Genomic DNA, 20,185 nt, shown 5'->3' with positions numbered 1-20,185 from the left:
CCTTGTTATTTGATCAGAACTTTGAAATTTGGAGGTGCTTTATTATTTATTATTCCTGTTATCAACGGAAATCTTACGAGGCCTCCTTCCTGATTTTCTTTAAACAGACTTAAATCTTACAAAATAAAATAAAAATTTGGGGGGCAATTTATGGTGAATAGTATCAAACCTTGTGATTGTGAAAAATTATAAACCATTAAAAATGTATTCCAGGTTTATTCCCGAATCTCCCCGGTGGTTGATATCCCAGAGAAGATTTAGAGAGGCTGAAAATATCATCCAAAAAGCTGCAAAAATGAACAACATAGCTGCCCCAGTGGTGATTTTTGATCCTATGGAGGTAAGCATTTGCAGATGTGTCCTCCTAAAATCAGCTATGCATTTTTTATTTAACTTAATCCACTGTGTGCCCACTACGATCCAGGCTCTTTGTGAGTCCTTAGAGACACTGTGATGATTAAATACTGAGCTGAAACCCACCTCAGAGTGCTGTGTAGAAACTAGGTGCAATCATATATGTAAACTGCTTAGTATATAGCAAGTGTTGGTTAAATATGAGTTCCTCCTTTCCTTCAGCAAGTTTATCTCCAACTTTTTACTGGTATTGCTCCGTACCACTGGTGCACTTACATACTAGTGATTTTTGAATGTCCAGATTAAGTGGGGAAAATGTGGTTGAGGGTATTCCATTCATGGATTTCCCCACCATACTCTGAATTGTGCCAAAGCTGCCGAGGAAGCTGGGTATGCCTCTAGTCTTGGTATGTCGTGTCTAACAACCTAAAGGCGTGAAAGTGTAGGCTTGAGGGTTCACCCCTGAAGTCAGGAGGCCACGAGGAAAAGATAATATATTATGGTAGCAGCTGCACTTCCTGACAGTCATTGAGGACTCTCTGTCCATAGCCTCTGCCAGATCCTAAAGAAAATAAGAAAAATTAGATGCAGTTCCTATGCTTAAGGAGCATAGCATGTAGCTAAGAGTGTCAAGAGGATTAGATGTAACATGAATGATGCCAGGAGGGAGGGAGTGCTAAGTATCCAAGGAGTGGATGCTGTGTACCTGCAGAGAGCGCAAATAGATTGACTCAGGGCTGAAGAGGCAGGTCCAACCCAGGGGTTGGGAGACTTAGATGAATGGAGAAGATGGGGCAGGGCATTCCTGGCTAGGAGAAGGGTAGGGAATTGCTCAGGATACCTTAAGAAGACTAGGGCAGGGACACCTGGGTGGCTCAGCAGTTTAACACCTGCCTTTGGCCCAGGGCTTGATCCTGGAGTCCCGGGATGGAGTCCCACATTGGGCTCCCTGCATGGAGCCTGCTTCTCCCTCTGCTTGTGTCTCTGCCTCTCTCTCTGTGTCTCTCATGAATAAATAAATAAAATCTTAAAAAAAAAAAAAAGACTAGGGCAGCTGCAGCAACAGTATGCCTGCCCCACATTTAAGTCTGCATAGAATCAAGTCTGGCTACCCTAGAAAGCAGGACTCTGTGGAGGGTGGTGGGCATACCACGGTTCCACCATGAGGGCTTCCTCCATCCCTGGCCTTTGGGATCTCTGACAGAAACAGATATCCTGGCAATAGCTGAAGGATTCATTTCAGGGCCCTGAGCCCAAGCTCTGAGAGGGCTTCCAGTGCAAATATTTCTTAATCCTTTGCCCTTCTGATCAAAAATTTCATTCCCAGCCTTAAATAATTTATTTAAGGAGCATCCAGTGGACTCTTCTACATCTCAGGGTGGTACTGGTTGTTGGATGATATTTCTTGGCTATGTGATCTGATTCCTGTCTTTGAGGAACTTACAATTTAGTAGTGGAGATAAGACATACATGATTGAAAGCAGTCAAAAAACATAGAGGAGATAATTATGGGCAAATAAGAATAAAGTCCAGTGTCAAAGCACATGTGTCTGACAGCGCCTTGTTGTTGGTGCTCCTGTTGTTAGACACGTGGAGCCTTGACTGGACATGCCCGTTGAGGGAAGGGGAGCCTGTGCTCACCTCTACTGCTCCCCTCCTGGCAAAGGAGGTTGGGGGGGGAGGATCCTCTTTAGGAGGATCCACAGAACTCTGTGCCAGCAAATATGGTCTGCCCAGAATGACAATGGAGAGTCTACCAGGTGTCAGGCACAGTGTTCACCTTATTTGATGTTCATGTAAAGCCATAGCTAGTAAGCACCACTCTAGGCTCTTCTTTTCTTTTCTTTTTTTTTTTTTTAAGATTTTATTTATTTATTTATGAAAGACACACAGAGAGAGGCAGAGACATAGGCAGAGGGAGAAGCAGGCTCCCAGCAGGGAGTATGATGCGAGACTTGATCCCAGGACCCCAGGATCACAACCTGAGCCAAAGGCAGATGCTCAACCACTGCACCACCCAGGTGCCCCTATACAATATAAATTTTTAAAGATTTTATTTATTTATTTGAGGGAGAGAAAGAGAGCAGGAGCGGGGTGGGAGGTGGCAGGCAGAGGGAGAAGCAGACTCCCAGCTAAGCAGGGAGCCTGATGTGGGTTTCTATGTGGGGCTCCATAAGGGGCTCCATCCCAGGGCCCTGAAATCATGACCTGAGCCAAAGGCAGACACTCAAACACTGAGCCACCCAGGCGTCCCTAAGTCCTTGTTTTCAGGAGAGGAAACTGAGGTACAGAGAAGTTAAGTAATTTGCCCAGAACCACACAGCTAGAAGTCTCACTAGGCCTTTCTGTTGCCAAAGTACATATTAACCATGGTTCAAGTATGTGCTTAACAGCATATGCTTTCTTACCTTGTGTTAGAGGCAGTGGACAGAAAAATAAATATAGAGTAGTATCACCTTGGAAAGCTATCTTAGGCTTCTCTGGCTTTCCTTCTGAAGCACTTTCAACCTGCTCAGGGTGTCTGGTCCAAAGGTATTTTGGTGACTCCATACAGAGACTAGGACTGGACACAAAAATATTCTTGTCCTGAGGTTTCTAAAACTGGCTGTTATCACAATCACCCAAAAGGGGGGAAAAATCACCCAATGAGCTTTAAAAATACAGAGTCCTAGGTTTCAGGGTCCCAGGAAAGGTTCAGATTCAGCAGGCAAGGGGGGGACCTGGCAATCTGCATTTTCATAAGGGCCCTGTGGAAACACCAAGTGTTAGCTTGTGCCTGATGCACAGATCCTATACGTGCATGACACCACTTCCAGAACCCTCCGTGAAGACTTCAAGTTCCCACTAGTTTATGCAGGAGCTTTATTTGGGTTGTGATAATAGTGATATATGGCCAGGGGTATGCTCTAAAGCTGTACATTCCAAATAGTGTAGAAAAAGAAAGATAATATGTCTGCGAGCAGCAGGAGGGAGTATCTGGTTATTCTTAGAGAGAAGGATGCTTACATCTGGGGAGCATCTGCTCTAAAGGCAGTCTGGCAGTCTCACTCCCTCACAATAGACACTCCTTCTCAAGCCTCTTTATTACACACACACCATATCCCAAAAAGATCCCCTACCTCAGAGCCTTTACAAGTTTCAATAAGTTTGGTTATCTAGATTACTAACACATGGGAAGTTACCTTTAGTAAATTAAGAGTAAAGGAAGAAAGCCCATTGATAGCAGTAAGAAACTGCAACTAGCCAACTGGCTAGAATCTTTTTCTCAGTGTTGCAGTAATAGTAATAGTAATAATTACAGTTAAAACATATTGGGCATTAACCATGGTTCAAGTACTATACTAAGCTTTATATATGTGAGATCTCATTTAATTTTTTCAACTCCCAATTACTATACCTTTTTAACAGAGAAGTAAACTGATGCTCAGAAGGAGTGCATAATCACTTGCCCAAAGTCCCTCAGTTTACCCAAATCTGTTCTGACACTGAGACAACAACAAGAAAAGTCCAAAAAGCAGACATGGACCTCGAGGCAGGTTGGGGCTGTTTGGCACTACCCACTAAACAGGTCCAGAGGATCATAGCATCCTCTGCGTGATTAAAATCACCAGGGTGGTGACCATGAGTCAAGAAAAGGCTATTAGCAGTCAGGCTTTATATAAAAAGACAGTGAAGCCAATGTTATATATTTTAAAGTTTGCATCTAAAATGGGCCACAAGTATTTTCAAGTGTTAGAATTAGCATCATATAAGTAGATGTGCTGATTCCCCTCAAATTCCAGACTTCTGAGCATATTCAAGGTGAAATAGAGTCATATGCATAAGTCTTTCCCACCTTGCTGTAATACCTCCTCATTACCTCTTAATCTCATGGTTATTTGCATTATTTTAGCTTCAGGAACTAAAACTCCAAAGTCAGCAGAAAGTTTTCATTCTGGACCTGTTCAGGACTCAGAATATTGCCACAATAACCATTATGTCTTTGCTGCTGTGGTAAGTAATAAGTGATCTAGAAATGCGCTATGCAGCACACAAGTATACAACTGATTTTCTCTAATTCATAGCAACGTCAGGGCAAGGACGGACTCTTCCTAAAACAAAATTCTAAGTAATTTGGAAATGCCTCCATTCAATTCATGGAACTGGATACTAAAAAAAGTCACAGAGAACAATATTTATGTCTGCAGTACTATGGCCCACAGGGAAAGTGTCCCTCCCCTCCGAAAGCAATTGGGATTAATACTAATAAAATTGCTGAAACTGAGAGGCTAATTCAGCTTCCGCTTCCTGAAGCTGTACTGTCAACATAACAGTGACATTAGAACAACCTGAATCCCCACTGCCGGTGTGGGAGCTTTGATGAGCTTTTCACACTTGCCAATAGCAAACTACCAAGTGATTTTCAGGCGTAGAGGTAATGAATGGACTTTGTCTAGATTTAATAATGTATCTTCCAAGAAACGAGGAAGAAGAAAAGAACATCCCTACTCGCCAACAGCAACACAAAAAAATCAAAGGTTCAGAGACTGTAGTGAGTCTATTTTTAGGGCCACCCTGTTTTGCAGTTAGAAAAAAATCAATGACAGAGTTATGGCTCTGGATTTAGCAAATGTGTCCTAAGCAGGGCTTTCCTCCCTCTAGAACTCCTTACTTCTTCTAGGTCAGCATCTGTCATTGGTACAAATGTATCTTGCGCATCACTGAGCCAGTAATAAACTAGTCACTAGTTTTGCCTACAGTGCACTTATTATCAAATGTGAAACGCTAAGATCCTTAGAGCAATCAAGTTTAATTTTTTCTTTTGTTTTGGGTTAGCCCTGTACTACCCAACCTGGTAGAGTATGTATAAAAAGATCCAACAATGTTCCTGAAAACATTTTTGAGACATGAGCATTTTTGAGACATGCTCTGCTTTTCAGTCATGTTCAGTCAATTAGCAAATGTCTCTACAGAGGAGTCTGCAAAGTGCAGTTATTTTTGCCCAGAAGAGCTTTGCAGTTCTGTGGAAGTTGATTGTAATGATAGGACATGCAGTATGTACTCTGTGAAACATTGAACCATTGTGGGACTTTCATTCTTTTCCCTCAAGTGACTTTTAATAAACTGACTAGAATTCACTGAAAATGAATCCCACAGTATTTACCTATGTATCTTCATTTTTCTTTTGTATAAGAATAAAATCTGGATTTTGTATTCACTGATGTGACTGATGATCTTTCTTCAAATAATAATTATAAGGGCATGAGGATGTACAAACTGTTCAAGAAATATTGAAATTAATTAGATCAGGTTAGGTGTTATTGAATGTTGGTATATCTAAACTAGTGCTTTCTAATAGAACTTTCCACAACAATGAAATATATTATGTTTGAGTTGTCCATTATAGTAGCCACTGGTCACATATGGTTATTAAGCTGGTGAAGTGTGGCTAGTGTGCCTAAAAAACTGAATTTTTAATTTAATTTAATTTAATTTAATTGTTAATTTAATTTTAACGTATTGACCTTTAAGCAGCCATATGTGGCTAGTGGCTACTTGTAGGACAGAAAGATCTAAAGAATTTCTTGATTGTCATGGGATTATTGAATGGTTCAGGCTCTCCTTTTTTCTTTTGTCTTTCAGGATGCTAACCTCAGTGGGTTACTTTGCTCTGTCTCTCAATGCTCCAAATTTACATGGAGATGCCTACCTGAACTGTTTCCTTTCTGCCCTGATTGAAGTTCCAGCTTACATTACAGCCTGGCTGCTACTGCGAACCCTGCCTAGGCGTTATATCATAGCTGGAGTACTGTTCTTGGGAGGAGGTGTGCTTCTCTTAATTCAGATGGTACCTGCAGGTAAAAGTTAACAACCAATATTAACAACTTACCAAGAAAGATCCAAACCTTAACTAGACTAATTATTAGTCACTGCACCCTGTTTGTGTCACCTTTACATTATAAGATCTTCATAGGTCCACCAGACAAGTAATAGCTAACTACATAATCTTCTGTGGTCATAACTCCCCTGAAATGGGAGTCAGCTTTAGAGGACCAGAAATCACTGCCTGCCAGGAAGACTAAGGCTGTGAATCATCGCCTTGGTACTTTCAAACCTCTTCTCTAAGGAGCATATTACAGTGTTGCAGTGTATAGTACCTGCCGGTTCCAGTATTAAGTCCGTGATTTTTAGGGTCTGTAATCCTTAAGTAGTTAGAGCACAAGAAGATGTTTGCTTCTTTTTTCTCCTCATTTCTAACTTTCTCATTTTATTAATATTGTCAGTAGATCATTGATAACATAGTATTATACATAGAAATATATATTTCTTTAATAATAATAAACAGGATAGAAAGGATTGCTCCTTCTCGTTGAAGGTTAAGTTTAACTATATTAACATGCTAACAATTTCCATGAAACTGTTGTAACAGATAGAAGTGGACAAAGGTCCCTGAATGCATAAATGATCTTGAATAACAGTAGAACAAAACAGAAAGCAATGTGTCACTCTCCATCTTTGCTCATGTCCAGTTATTAAGATATTTGAGGAGAAAGTGTTACTTGGGGAACTTATTTTTTTAGAGCAGCGGGGAGGGAAGGGGTAGAGGGGAAGGGAGAGAGAGAAGGTTTTTTGTTTTTTTTTTAAAGATTTTATTCATTTATTCACGAGAAACAGAGAGAAAGGCAAAGGCACAGGCAGAGGGAGAAGCAGGCTCTCTGCAGGGAGCCTGATACAGGACTCGATCCCAAGACTCCGGGATCACAACCTAGCCGAAGGCAGATGCTCAACCATGGAGCTACCAGGCATCTCAGAGAGAGAGAGAGAGAGAGAGAGAGAGAGAGAGAGAATCTTAAGCAGGCAGAGCCCAACTCAGGGTTTGATCTCAAGATCCTGAGATCATTACCTGAGCTGAAATCATGAGTCAGAAGCTTAAGTGACTAAGTCATCCAGGTACCCCGGGAATATCTTTATATTCTAGAAACATTGCTATACAAGCAAAAAGGACAACAAAAGCAGCTGTTAACAAAGTCTTACTTCCAAAAGCACTTCTATTTACCCTGGGTCTCTCTTCCAGATTACAACTTCTTGTCCATTGGTCTGGTGATGTTAGGAAAGTTTGGGATCACCTCCGCTTTCTCCATGCTGTATGTGTTCACTGCAGAGCTTTACCCTACCCTGGTCAGGAACATGGCTGTGGGGGTCACATCCATGGCCTCCAGAGTGGGCAGCATCATTGCTCCCTACTTTGTTTACCTCGGTGAGATGCATCTTGTCAATTTGTTCTTTTTTTTCAAATATAAAGGAATAGATTTTTCAATGTGAAAAATGCAAACAGCACAGAAAGTACTGGAAAAAGTACAAGTTCACCTCTTCTCTCTCGGCTCCCCAGATTGCAGCCCTAGAAGTAGCTAATATTAACACTTTGGTGAGTAGCCCTTCAGACATTTTGTTTTGCAAAATATATATATATATACACACACACAATAAAATTAAAAACATAAACAAAATTATATATATTGTTTCACAACTTTTTTAACTTAGCATTGTTTCAGAATATCTTTCCATATTAGTATATAGAGCTTTTATCTTCTTTTTAGTTAGTATATGTTCTTCCAATGCATGTATATACATAATTTGTTTAACTAGGTTCAGTGGATGGACATTTAGGCCATTTCCAGGTTTTTGTTATAACAAATAACACTACAATGAACATTCCTCTATACTCCTAAGACGCTTTGTTCATTTAATTATGTACACTTGGATGCGTGGATCCTTGGAGCAATTTAATATTTTCATAGATATTGCCAAACTGGCCTCTAAATATTGTACTAATTTACAATCTGACTATCAGTATATGAGAGTGCCTGTTTCTCCATATCCTCACTAGCAATGGGGATTATCCAATTTTTTAATCATTGGTAATCTGTTATCTGAAAAATGGATATTATAGTTGCTTTCATCTCTAATTCTTTAATTATAAATAAGGTCGATCTTTTTTAAAAGATTATTTATTTGAGAGAGAGATTGAAACTGCATAAGCAAGTGCTCATGTGAGTTCAGGGGAAGGGCAGAGGGAGAGAATCTTCTGGCAGAAGTCCTGCTGAGTGCTGAGTCAGACTCAGGGCTCCATGTCAGGACCCTGAGATTATGACCTGAGCAGAAGTCAAGAGTCAGACCCTTAACCAACTGAGCCACCCAGGTGCCCCTGATTTGTGAGAGCTCTTTCTGATTAAAAGAAACTAGCTCTCTGCATATATAAATATGTAAATATTTTTCCTAGTTCATCATTTATTTTTGACTTTATGATATTTTAGGAGATTTTAGTTTTTATATAGTTACATTTCTCAATCTGGAATAACACCACATAGGGCCTTCAGTGGGTTGCTCAATGGATGTAGGATCTGACACTCCAAGCCTAAGCTCCATAAATACTCTGACAGTGAGAGATGTTAATACACCTCCTTATTCTTCCTATTTGTCTATTGGTTACTGGTTCAAACATGCACACAAATACTATATACGAATCCTTAGGAAAGGTACACCATCATATTTGCAGAGAAAGTGAAACATTTTCTTATCTTAAACATACTGCATACGTTTACCCTGAACAACCCCTAAGAAAGCACATTATTATTATGAATGATGTCATTTACCCTTTGTATCTTCCTATACTTTCAAACTATGCTCACTTGGTCTAAGGGCAGACCATTGGTACATAAGAAATGGAGGAGTCTGACACAGAGCTTTTCTATTCCACAGTAGCTACTCCTGTTAGTGACAGAGATGCTTCAGAGAAACTTCAAGATTAACATTTTCTCTCAAATAAAATTCTTGGGTATGTTGTTCCTCTGTAATCTCTGTTTGCAGAAAGGAAGCAAGATGAGGATCTATTATTCTCCTGTGCAAGTAATGCCAGATAAGGAAGAGGTGGAATGGTTCTTACAATTACATTACAAAACCAAGATACACAAATGTGCAAAAAGAAACCAAAGCCAGGTATAGGGCCCTCACTGTGCCTGACATTTAGTGATTGAAATTAGACTGAACATATTACTTAGTTTTTTTTTTTTTTTAAGTCTCCTGGCTCTTTGGACCAGCTATCCATTGCGGCCTACTTATTGGTTCAGGCAAAAGCAAAGGTCACACCAGTCATCATGGCTAGTACCTGTCCCTATGATATCCTTTTTCTCCTTATATCCTCTCATCTCTCATCTCCAATGACTTCCACCTTGAGAGGGAAAACTTGGTAGGCAAAGACTTCCATCAAAGGAACATCTGTCACACATGGTTAAATAGTGGTTTAGAGAATGCCAACTGGCATGAAAGACCTTTTGATAATGCAAAATCATGTAGGAAAATGATTATGGAAATCACAAAGGCAATGGCTTCTATCAAAAAGGAAACTGTGATATTTTGCATACCTTTTTCCTTCTGATAATGTTCAGGTTTAAAACTGCTCTCAAATACTGTTTGCCATCATTACAAAATGCTCCTTCCCAGGAGCATCTGGAGAATCCCTGTATCTAATTTTGATGTTCCTGTGCCTTATAGGTGCTTACAATAGAGTTCTGCCCTACATCGTCATGGGCAGCCTGACTGTCTTCATTGGAATCATCACCCTTTTTTTCCCTGAAAGTTTTGGAATGACTCTACCAGAGACCTTAGAGCAGATGCAGAAAGTCAAAGGGTAAGTGGAACTTTAAAAACTGATACCAAAATTCCTCAGAAGGAAGAAATATGCCAAGAATAGCCAGGAAATTTCTGAACAACCAGAGTGGTGGTCAGTAGAAAGCAGCTCTATCAGATAATAAAGTATATTACTAAGCAAAAGTAATTAAAGGTAATTAAATAATAATGATAATGATGTAAGAACAGAAATAGAAATGGTGTAGGAATAGAATGGTGTAGAGAGTTCAAAATTAAATCCAAGAAAATATGAAACTCAGTCTATGCCAAAAAGTAGCAATTCAAAATCAGTAAGGAAAATTAAACTATTCAGTAAAAGGTGTTAGAGAATTCAGCCAGCCACATTGGATAAATAAAAAACTTGAATCCTACTTCAGAATAAATACATCAAGATAAATTGCAAAGTGATTAAAAATTGAGGCCTAAAAATGTAAAATCATAAATGTACCAGAAGGATACATATATATTTTTGTAACATCAGAAAAGGCCTTTCTGAGCATGATATGAAAAGCAAAGAGACAAAGGATAAGATTGCTATGTCTGATTATGAAACTTTAGAAATTGTTGGCACAGCAAGAAAAGAAACCATAAATAAAAACAAAGGTCAAAAAGCCAGGGGGAAAATATTTGCAACACACAATATACACATGGGGCTTATACAGCTCATGTACAGGAAACTCTCAACAGTCAGTGGGAAAAAGACAGCTCAGTAGGAAAACTGGCAAAGGTCATCAACAAGCAGTTGACAGGAAAGGAAATTTCAGTGGCAGGTATATACACAAAATACAATACTTGTCCACATTTATAAAGAAGTATGAAATAAAACAATTCGACATCTTTTTTTGTTTGTTCGAGTGTGTGTTTACCTATGAGATTATGTGATTTTTTTCTTCCTGATACCAGCCACTTCTGACACTAACTAGGTGTCCTATAATTTCATTCAATTCAAATGCTAACCACCAGAGTTTGCATCAGAATCCACAGGTTTAAGAGAGTCCCACCACAAGACTGGCCTTCAGATGCCAGTGGTAAATATCAGGTCCTCAGTTATGCACACTTCTCTCCAACTTGGTTTCAAAGTCTGGTGTTTCCACAACCCCTGCCCCCCAACTCAAGTTCAATAATTTATCAGAATGACTCACAGAACTCATATACTCTTTCCTTACCGTTTCAGATTTATTATAAAGGATATATATGAACAGCCAGATGAAGAGGTACAAAGGGTAAGGTCCAGAAAGGTCCAGAGTACAGGAGCTTCTGTCCTTATACAGTTGGGGAGCACCACTATCCTGGCACATGGATGTGTTCACCAATTCAGAAGTTCTCTGAACCTCAGTAACCTCAGTGTTCAGGGTTTTGTTTTTGTTTTTGTTTTTGTTTTTTAAGATTTTATTTATTTGTTCATGAGACACCCGGAGAGAGAGGCAGAGACTAGGCAGAGGGAGAAGCAGGCTCCCCAAGGGGGGCCCAATGCAGGACTCGATCTCAAGATCTTGAGATCACGACCAACCTGAGCCAAAGGCAGACGCTCAACCACTGAGTTACCCAGGTACCCCTGTTCATGGAGTTTTATGGAGGTTTTTATCACATAGGTATGATCAATAACTAATTCAACCTCTAGCCCCTCGCCCCTCCTTGGATGTTGGGAGGTGTGGCTGAAAAGTTCCAGCTTCTAATCAAGGTCTGGTCTTTCTGGTGACCAGCTTCCATCCTGAAGCTATCAAGAGGCCCTCCCCAAGAGTAGTTGTCTCATTAGAACAAAAGACGAGTTGCTCCTATGACCCTATCTGTCAGGAAATGACAAAGGATACAGGAGCCCTGAGTCAGGAGCTGGGGACAAAAATCAAATATCTTTTTATGATATCACAGATTGGCAAACAATTAAAGACGAGTGGATTTGTAGAGGTTTAGATTCTAGAGTTGAACTGCCTGGCTTCAAAACCCAAATCTATTGCATAAATTTGGGGAAATGGCTTAATTTTCAGTAAACCTCAGGATTCACATTTATTATATGGGAATAGCTCATATGGCTATTGTGAGGTTATGTAAGATAATGTGTCTTTAGTGTGTGGCCATGAAGAACATAAATCTTTATATGAGTGGATTCTGATCCCTGACAGAACATATACAGCAAAATATGCCCCAAAAGTCGTTTTCTTCCAATGATATGACTATTTCAATACCAACTTTAGCTTGCTGAGAACTTCATATTTACCACTCTATCCTTTTCTCAGAGAAACTATAAAATTATAGAGTACAAAACTCTAGACTCCTAAGCTATTATTAGAATTATATTCATTGACTAGATAAATGTTTTTCAATGTCAGTCTGGCATTTTGGGGAGGAGAGTCTTGAATATTTAATTTTCTTCAGCACTTATTTTATTTTCAGGTTCAGATTTAGGAAAAGGACAAGAGATTCAGTGGAGAAAGAAGAAAATCCCAAAGTTCTAATAACTTCATTCTGATAAAGTTTCCACCTCACTTGGTGACCTGAAAACCACATGTATAAGACTCTATGAAGAAACCAAAGCCTTTCCTGAGGAATTGGACCAACGCTAATGATTAACACTAAGATAGCTTTGCTATTGAGAAATGCCTGTCATAGAGCACACTCTGGGCCACTCTTCCAATAATCTTCTTATTTTAAAAACCACATCATTTCTAGAGAGTCCACCTTCCTAATGAATTTGATGACATGGGTTCAGAAGATTTTTTGAAAACGTGTTGGGCAAAGACTGGTAAATCCATACAAAGATAAATACTCATTGCCAAACATACAAATACTATTCAAATAAAAAGAATGTCATTGCATTAACACAACTGTCAGGTGACAACAGTATGTGTGTGTGTGTGTGTGTGTATGTAAGGGAAACTGCACATTCAAAATTATAGTAGTTTTTGAAGTGAACTTATATACTGCCATAACTAAATGATGATTATAGGCAGTATTTCTATCCACAAAATTTTATACAAACTTTTGAAGGGAATTGATGGCAGATTTTTTAAAAAGATTTTATTTATTTATTCATGAGAGACACACAGAGAGAGGCAGAGACATAGGCAGAGGGAGAAGCAGGCTTCCTCTGGGGAGCCTGATGTGGGACTCAATCCCAGGACCCTGGGATCACACCCTGAGCCAAAGGCAGATGCAGCAACCACTGAGCCACCCAGGTACCCCGATGGCAGATATTAATAGTGTTTTACAAGTGAAATGCAGCAAGTGATCAAGTAGCCTGGCTCATATGACCTGTTGGCCTCTGAGAAGGGAACCAAGACAGCTCCCTACTACAATTTCAGTGGCTATAAACTCATGGCCTTTTGAATGGTCCACATTAGTTGTGAGTTTTTTGAGCACGTGTTTAAACTTTGTTTCTTTAGAGTGGCTGAAGAGGTATTTTGCTGGTAAACAGACAATCAGGAAAGCCACAAACCAGTTAGATGGGTAAAATGGTCTGTGTGCCCGGCACTAAGAGCTCTCAGCCCCAGGAAGAAGGCCATCCAAGCTAACAATCTTAAAACAGTTCTTTCCATTAATAGATTCCTTCCTAAGCAGAGTATGCAGCTGCTAGCCTCTCCATCCAGGAGTGCATCTGGTGGCAGTTCCACGAATGAGTGGGGGCGGGGGGGGTAGGTAATAAAGGCCACTACTGGGGAAATGTATTCTCCCAAGCACAGGAGATAAATGTCAGGTCTCAGTCTCAGCACGTTGCAGGCATGCTGAGATGACAGCAGAGCAAGAGGTTACTCTCAGAGACTGGGGCAGCATGCTCTCGTTGAAAGCGGCTTCTCTGACAGCAACTCGGTGGTAAGCTCCTGACCCTTTAAGATACCCAAAAATAAAAATCCTAAAAATAATTATGCCCAAACGTAAATGTTCACTATCTCTTAGAGGAAACTTGGATGTAACATTTTTTGACAAATAGTCCTTAATTTTTCAATTCTTTATCTTGAACTATTCTGATTAACCCCCAATTTTTTCCTCTGTTGCCCTATTTCTAACACAGATTTTATATCCTACTGACATACTGAGCCTACCGTTTGAGCATTACTTTAAAATCCACTAGAATATCCTAGAATAGTTTATGTTTTGTCACCAGAGACACAGGTGCATAGCTTCATCCACCCAGTGCTTTTACCTCCCCCGTGGATGCAGCCAGTCTGGATCACCTTTCAACCTGCTTTGCTGAGCACTAAGTAGCCTGTCCCACAGAGAGCAGGTCACGCCGCCTCCCAAGAAGCTCTTCTTAACTTCCTTCCCACCAGCAATGGCTGTTTCCTCCTCTGTGCTCTGTTACCTTCGTTGAGTTGGGGACTCTTGTCTGATTGCCCTAACCCCCAGCCTTTGGGAGGCTAGGGACTTATCTTATTTCTCTTTTTATCCTCTATAGAACTGTTTATCATAGTGTTTTCTTGCATTTAAGAAGCATCGATAAATTTTTCTTTTAGTTAAGAAACTTTATAACTTTAGTTTGGTGGAACTGTTTGTTTGATACAGAGACATTAAAGTTTTTAAATACCATATACACAATGCTCTCAAAGCTTTCTCTAAATAGAAAAAGTAAGGATGTGATGATTACCTTTTATTGCTGTTTGTACAGGAGCTTTATATTTTAAAATAGTAAGAGACAACTTTTTAAAATCTGTTTCTGTAAAGGCAACAAGTACACAGATGATCATCTCTTTGGTAGTTCAAAGACCAAGTAGATCAACACATGCCAAAATAGTATTTGGTTAAATTCAAGATCATTCTTGATTTTTTAAAATGATTTTATTTATTTATTCATGAGAGACACTGAGGGAGGGGCAGAGACATAGGCAGAGGGAGAAGCAGGCTCCCTGCAGGGAGCCCCTGATGTGGGACTGGATCCTGGAACTCCAGGGTCAAGCCCTAAGCCAAAGGCAGATGCTCAACCCAGGTGTCCCTACATTCCTGATTTTTATTTTTATTTTTTTATTTTAATTTTTAATATATATTTATTTTTTATTGGTGTTCAATTTGCCAACATATGGAATAACACCCAGTGCTCATCCCGTCAAGTGCCCACCTCAGTGCCCGTCACCCAGTCACCCCCACCCCCTGCCCACCCCCCCTTCATTCCTGATTTTTAAAAACTACATTTAAAGTTAGGTCTACAAGGCAACATCCTGCACTTGCTTGTGAGCAGCAATTTCAGACTGGCAGCCAATCTGACATTGCATATTTAAGAATCTAGTATCTACCTGGATTCTGTTAGCTTCTGAACCAATCTCTCCTCCTTGGTTCTGCTCCTTCTCTGCCTTGAGTCTATCTGTAGCACAGCAGCCTGAATTATCTAAATGAGATCATGTCACTTTTCCACTCAAAACCTTCCAATGGCATCCTCAGGTGTGCTTTTTTCCCCCCCTTTACGGTCTCACAGCACATACTTTTATTTATATGAGTTACAGTCCACTTCAGTCAGGTTTTTAAAAAAGTCAAAGTCTTTACAAGAGTCTATACATAGGATGATCACATGTCCCAGTTTTCCTAGGATAGTCACAGTTTCTGTCTATAAGCCAAGGGCGATAATGAATCACCCCTCCCCCACAGCCTTTCACTCTAAAAATGTCCCAATTTGGATGACGAGTTATATAGGCTCATCAGTTATAGGGTATTACGCATGTGTCCCCACTCTATGTCTTTGCCCAATAAACACTTACCTGACCACCCTATGTCTTTGCCCAGTAAACTTACCTGACCACCCTATGTCTTTGCTTAATAAACACTTACCTGACCACCCAGCTTTAAATCGTATCTTGTTCTCTCTGTCCTAAACTCATCTGTCCCTGGTTCATTTTTCTCCATAGTTCTTATTACCCTCTAATATCCTAACTAATTTACCTCTTCATTTTTTTTTTTTAATGTCCTGCTTTCTCATGGAATTTCCATGAGGAGCACTTCTGTATCCCCAGCGGTTAGAACAGTGCTTGGCACATAGTCAATATTTAATAAATATTTGTTTAAAAATGAATAAATATATTAAAATCATTATTATAGTTAAATTGGCAAAAGTAATTATTAGTTTTCAAACAAGAAAGCATTGGCAAATAGGGTGGTTCAATTGGTTAAGTGTCCAAGTCTTTTTTTTTTTTTTATTTATTTATCTTAGAGAGAGAGCATGTGCACAAGTGGGGGGAAGGACAGAGGGAGAGAATCTTCAAACAGACTCCCCCTGAGCAGGGAGCCTGACATGGGGCTCAATCTCATGACCCATGAGATCATGACCTGAGCTGAAAGCAGGTGTCGAAAGCTTAACTGACTGAGCCACCCAGCTGCCCTAAACATTCAACTCTTGATCTCAGGTCAGGTCTCGGCAATCTCAGGGTTATAAGTTCAAGCCCTGAGTTGGAGCATACTTAAAAAAAAAAAAAAAAAAGTTCTGCTTACAAGCAACTGAAAGAATAATAATTGAAGTGACAATGTGATACCATTTTCCATTTAACACATTAGCAAAGATTTAAAAATGATGATATTTAACAATAATGAGAGTATGATGAGATACACTTTCACATTCTTCTGGTGGGAGTGTAAACTGGATTATTTTTTCTGGAAAAGAAATTGGCAAAATGTTTCCAAAGCCTTAAAATACTTAGAATTTTTTTTTTTTAAGAGGGAGAGACAACGTGCACATGGGAGTGGGAGTGGGTGTGGGGGTGGAGTAAGGAGGAGGGGGAGAAGGAGAGAGAGAGAGAAATTCTTAAGCAAGCTCCATGCCCTACAGAGTTCAAAGAAGGGCTCAGTCTTGCAACCCTGAGAACATGACCTGAGCTGAAATCAAGAGTCAGAGGCTTGACCAACTGAGCTATCCAGGCCCTCCACAAATAGTCTAATTTAAAATTAGGCAAAAGATCTCAATAGATAGCTCTCCAAAGGAGATATACAAATGGCCAGCAAGCATAAGAAATGATGCTCATCATCACTAATCATTTGAGAACCACAAACCAAAACCACAAGACACCACCTCACACCCATTAGGATGGCTAACTATAAAAAGAGCAGAAAACAAGTGTTGACATGGATATGGAGAAATTGGAATATTTACATACTGTAGGTAGGTATGTGAAATGGTGCAGTCACTATGGAAAACAATATGAGGTTTCTCGAAAAATTAAAAATAGGATTACAGGGGATCCCTGGGTGGTGCAGCGGTTTGGCGCCTGCCTTTGGCCCAGGGCACAATCCTGGAGACCCGGGATCGAATCCCACGTCGGGCTCCCGATGCATGGAGCCTGCTTCTCCCTCTGCCTGTGTCTCTGCCTCTCTGTCTCTGTGACTATCATAAATAAAAATAAAAATAAAAATAAAAGATGAAGATCGAATCAAAGCGTTTTTAAAAAATAAATAAATAAATAAATAAATAAATAAAAATAGGATTACAATATGATTCAGCAGTTTCACAGCTGGGTATATATACAAAATAGTTCAAAGTAGAATCTCAAAGAGCTATTTGCACACTCATGTTCATCACAGCATTATTCACAATAGCTAAGAGCTGGAAGCAACTCAAATGTTCGTCAGTAGATGAATGGATAAAGAAAATGTGGTGTACATATACGATGCAACCTTCCATAGCCTTAAAAAGAAAAGGAAATCTTGTTGCATGCTATAACATGGATGAACCTCAAGGATATTATGCTAAGTGAAATAATCCGATCACAAAAGGACAAATACTGTATGATTCCATTCACATGGGGTATTTAAAATTAGTATGGTTAGTGGGTTTCAGTTTGTCAAGAAGAAGCTCTAGAGATCTGTGCATAACCATGTAAACTTACATAATACTACTGAACTGTACACTTTCAAATGGTTAAGATGGCAAAATTTAAGGTTATGTGGGTTTTTTTTTACCACAATAAAAAAAAGCTGTGTGGAAACAGTTAAATAAATAATGTGTGCTCTTCTGAAAGAATATTATTCAGCCTTTAAAAACAGTATCTGGGAATCCCTGGCTGGCTCAGCAGTTTAGCGTCTGCCTTCGGCCCAGGATGCAATCCTAGAGTCCCGGGATCGAGTCCTGTGTCGGGCTCCCTGCATGGAGGCTGCTTCTCCTTCTGCCGTGTCTCTGCCTCTCTCTCTCTGTGCCTCTCATGAATAAGTAAATAAAGTTTTAAAAAAATAAAAAATAAAATAAAATAAATTCTTAGATACTGTTTTTATTTTTTTAAAGACTTTATTTATTTATTAATGAAAGACAGAGCCAGAAAGAGGCAGAGACACAGGCAGAGGGAGAAGCAGGCTCCATGCAGGGAGCCCGATGTGGGACTCGATCCCAGGTCTCCAGGATCAGGCCCTGGGCTGAAGGTGGCGCTAAACCACTGAGCCACCGGGATGCCCTAAGAATTTTTTTTAAAGTTTTATTTTTTTAAGTAACGTCTATACCCAATATGGGGCTTGAACTCATGACCCCAAGATCAAGACTCACATGCTCTCCCAACTGAGTCACCCATGTGCTCCTAAGAATTATTTTTAATCACATAAAATACTTGTGATGTAATGCAAGCATTAAATAAACAGCACATAATAATATTAACTAAATAAAGAATGTATGCATGAATAAGCTATGTTTAAAACATGAAAAAACAACTAGAAGGAAATATTTCAAGGTATTAACAGAGGTATGTTTGGTTGGGGGATTATGGATAACTTCTGGTTTAGGTTCTTTTTTTGTGGTTTTTCCATACTTCACAAATGTTTCACAAAATATATTATTTTTTTAATGTATTACTTTTATAGTCATAAAATTAAAAAAAAATCAAAACTTTTATTAAGTGTCAACTATGTGTGAGATCTTGGGAAGCAAAGATGAAGAATGCAAAATTCTTGCTTGTAGTAGGCTCAGTGTAGCCAGATGATAAATTCCTGTTTGTGGCCTTGGCAGCTAGCCCAGTGCCCCGACCTAGGGCTGAGCTCTGTGGAGCTGAAACCCCAGTCAGTCATTTTCTCTCATCCCGACCTGGGCATATTTAGATCTCTCCTTTTTGCTTGAACAGCAGTCACATCTCCCCTGATTTGGTTTTACCAAGCCACACTCGCTCTTCTGAAGGAAATTACTTTATTGCTGAGATTATTTTAACAGATTATAAAAATGGACATAAAATGGATTATAAAAAATTATGCAGATTTGCAAAAAAAATTATAAGGATTTGAACTATCACTGCCTCTATGTTGGCACAGTAAGGTCTTAAACCTGATTTTGAGAACCTGGAGAACTTCTTTATCAAACACTGCAAATTTGACCCTCTTTGTCACTCTAATTCTGACTTCCCTCTGTGCTCCCTGTCCCTGCAAAGCCCACCACCTCACCCTCCCATTGTTGCCTTCCCCTCTACTGTGTTCCACTATGGACAGACATTTGTTGTCCTTCAAGTATATACCCCAGGGTGCTTTCTCCACATCTCTCCTAACAGAGACCTGGCTGCCCCCTGAGCACCCCGCCACTTCCGTCTTGGTCCTGTCTCAAATGGAGGCCATTTACTTCCAACTTCCTGTGATCTTCAAAGCCAGGTGAGCTCTCAGCATTTTCCCAGTTGCCCACTGCAGTTCCAGACTATAACTCTTTCACCTTCACATTCATGAAATACCTCCTTCAAGGTTTATGCTGTATCCTTTTTTTTTTTTTTAAGATTTTATTTATTTGAGAAAGAGAACACAAGAAGGGGCGAGGGGCAGAGGAAGAGGGAGAAGCTCCTTGCTGAGCAGGGATACCTCCCCCCACCCCCCGCTGAATGAAATGAGGGTCAATCCCAGGGTCTGGAGATCATGGCCTGAACTGAAGGCAGATGCCTGACTTACTGAGCAACCCAGGCACCTCTATGCTGTGTCCTTCTGGTTGCTGTTACCAACAATCTTCCCAGTTGCTTATTCACATTCTATGAACTCTCAGCAACCCAGCCTCACTTATCGATGACTTTTGTGCTCAGATGGGTAATCCTATACCTCAGTCTCAGATGCTTGACCTTTATCTGAACTTCAGTTCCTCTCAGCCTATGACACACCCTGGAGCTGTCTACCTCATTCCAATACCTTTTGTTTTCCTCCCAACCCTTCAGCTCTGACCTTGACACAGTTTGTTCCTTTTCCTTCTAGTTTATATTTCATGATCCCTTCAATTCACTCACCCACTACCCTGATCCTTTTGTGTACT

The 20,185-nt window shown here is 39.9% G+C and overlaps 1 protein-coding gene across 4 annotated transcripts in view; it reads left to right on the top strand.

Annotated features, from left to right (window-relative positions):
• Window positions 1-15,102, top strand: part of LOC129495144 (solute carrier family 22 member 4) — a 49,191-nt gene extending 34,089 nt beyond the window's left edge. The window contains exons 5-11 of one of the 4 annotated variants that reach the window (XM_055302539.1): window positions 214-340; window positions 4,247-4,347; window positions 5,977-6,191; window positions 7,409-7,591; window positions 9,886-10,021; window positions 11,195-11,243; window positions 12,412-15,102. In XM_055302539.1, coding sequence (XP_055158514.1) covers window positions 214-340; window positions 4,247-4,347; window positions 5,977-6,191; window positions 7,409-7,591; window positions 9,886-10,021; window positions 11,195-11,243; window positions 12,412-12,423 — 823 coding nt within the window. In that variant the 3' untranslated portion in view covers window positions 12,424-15,102. The remainder of the gene's footprint in view (window positions 1-213; window positions 341-4,246; window positions 4,348-5,976; window positions 6,192-7,408; window positions 7,592-9,885; window positions 10,022-11,194; window positions 11,244-12,411) is intronic. The other 3 variants (XM_055302542.1, XM_055302541.1, XM_055302538.1) reach the window with 3 other exon arrangements.
• Window positions 15,103-20,185: the final 5,083 nt, after the last annotated feature.

This window comes from Nyctereutes procyonoides, unplaced genomic scaffold (genome assembly GCF_905146905.1).
Source record: "Nyctereutes procyonoides isolate TBG_1078 unplaced genomic scaffold, NYPRO_anot_genome, whole genome shotgun sequence".
Classification (NCBI taxonomy): Eukaryota; Metazoa; Chordata; class Mammalia; order Carnivora; family Canidae; genus Nyctereutes; species Nyctereutes procyonoides.
Note: the sequence above shows the minus strand (reverse complement) of the source record. Positions and strands in the feature narration are given on the sequence as shown.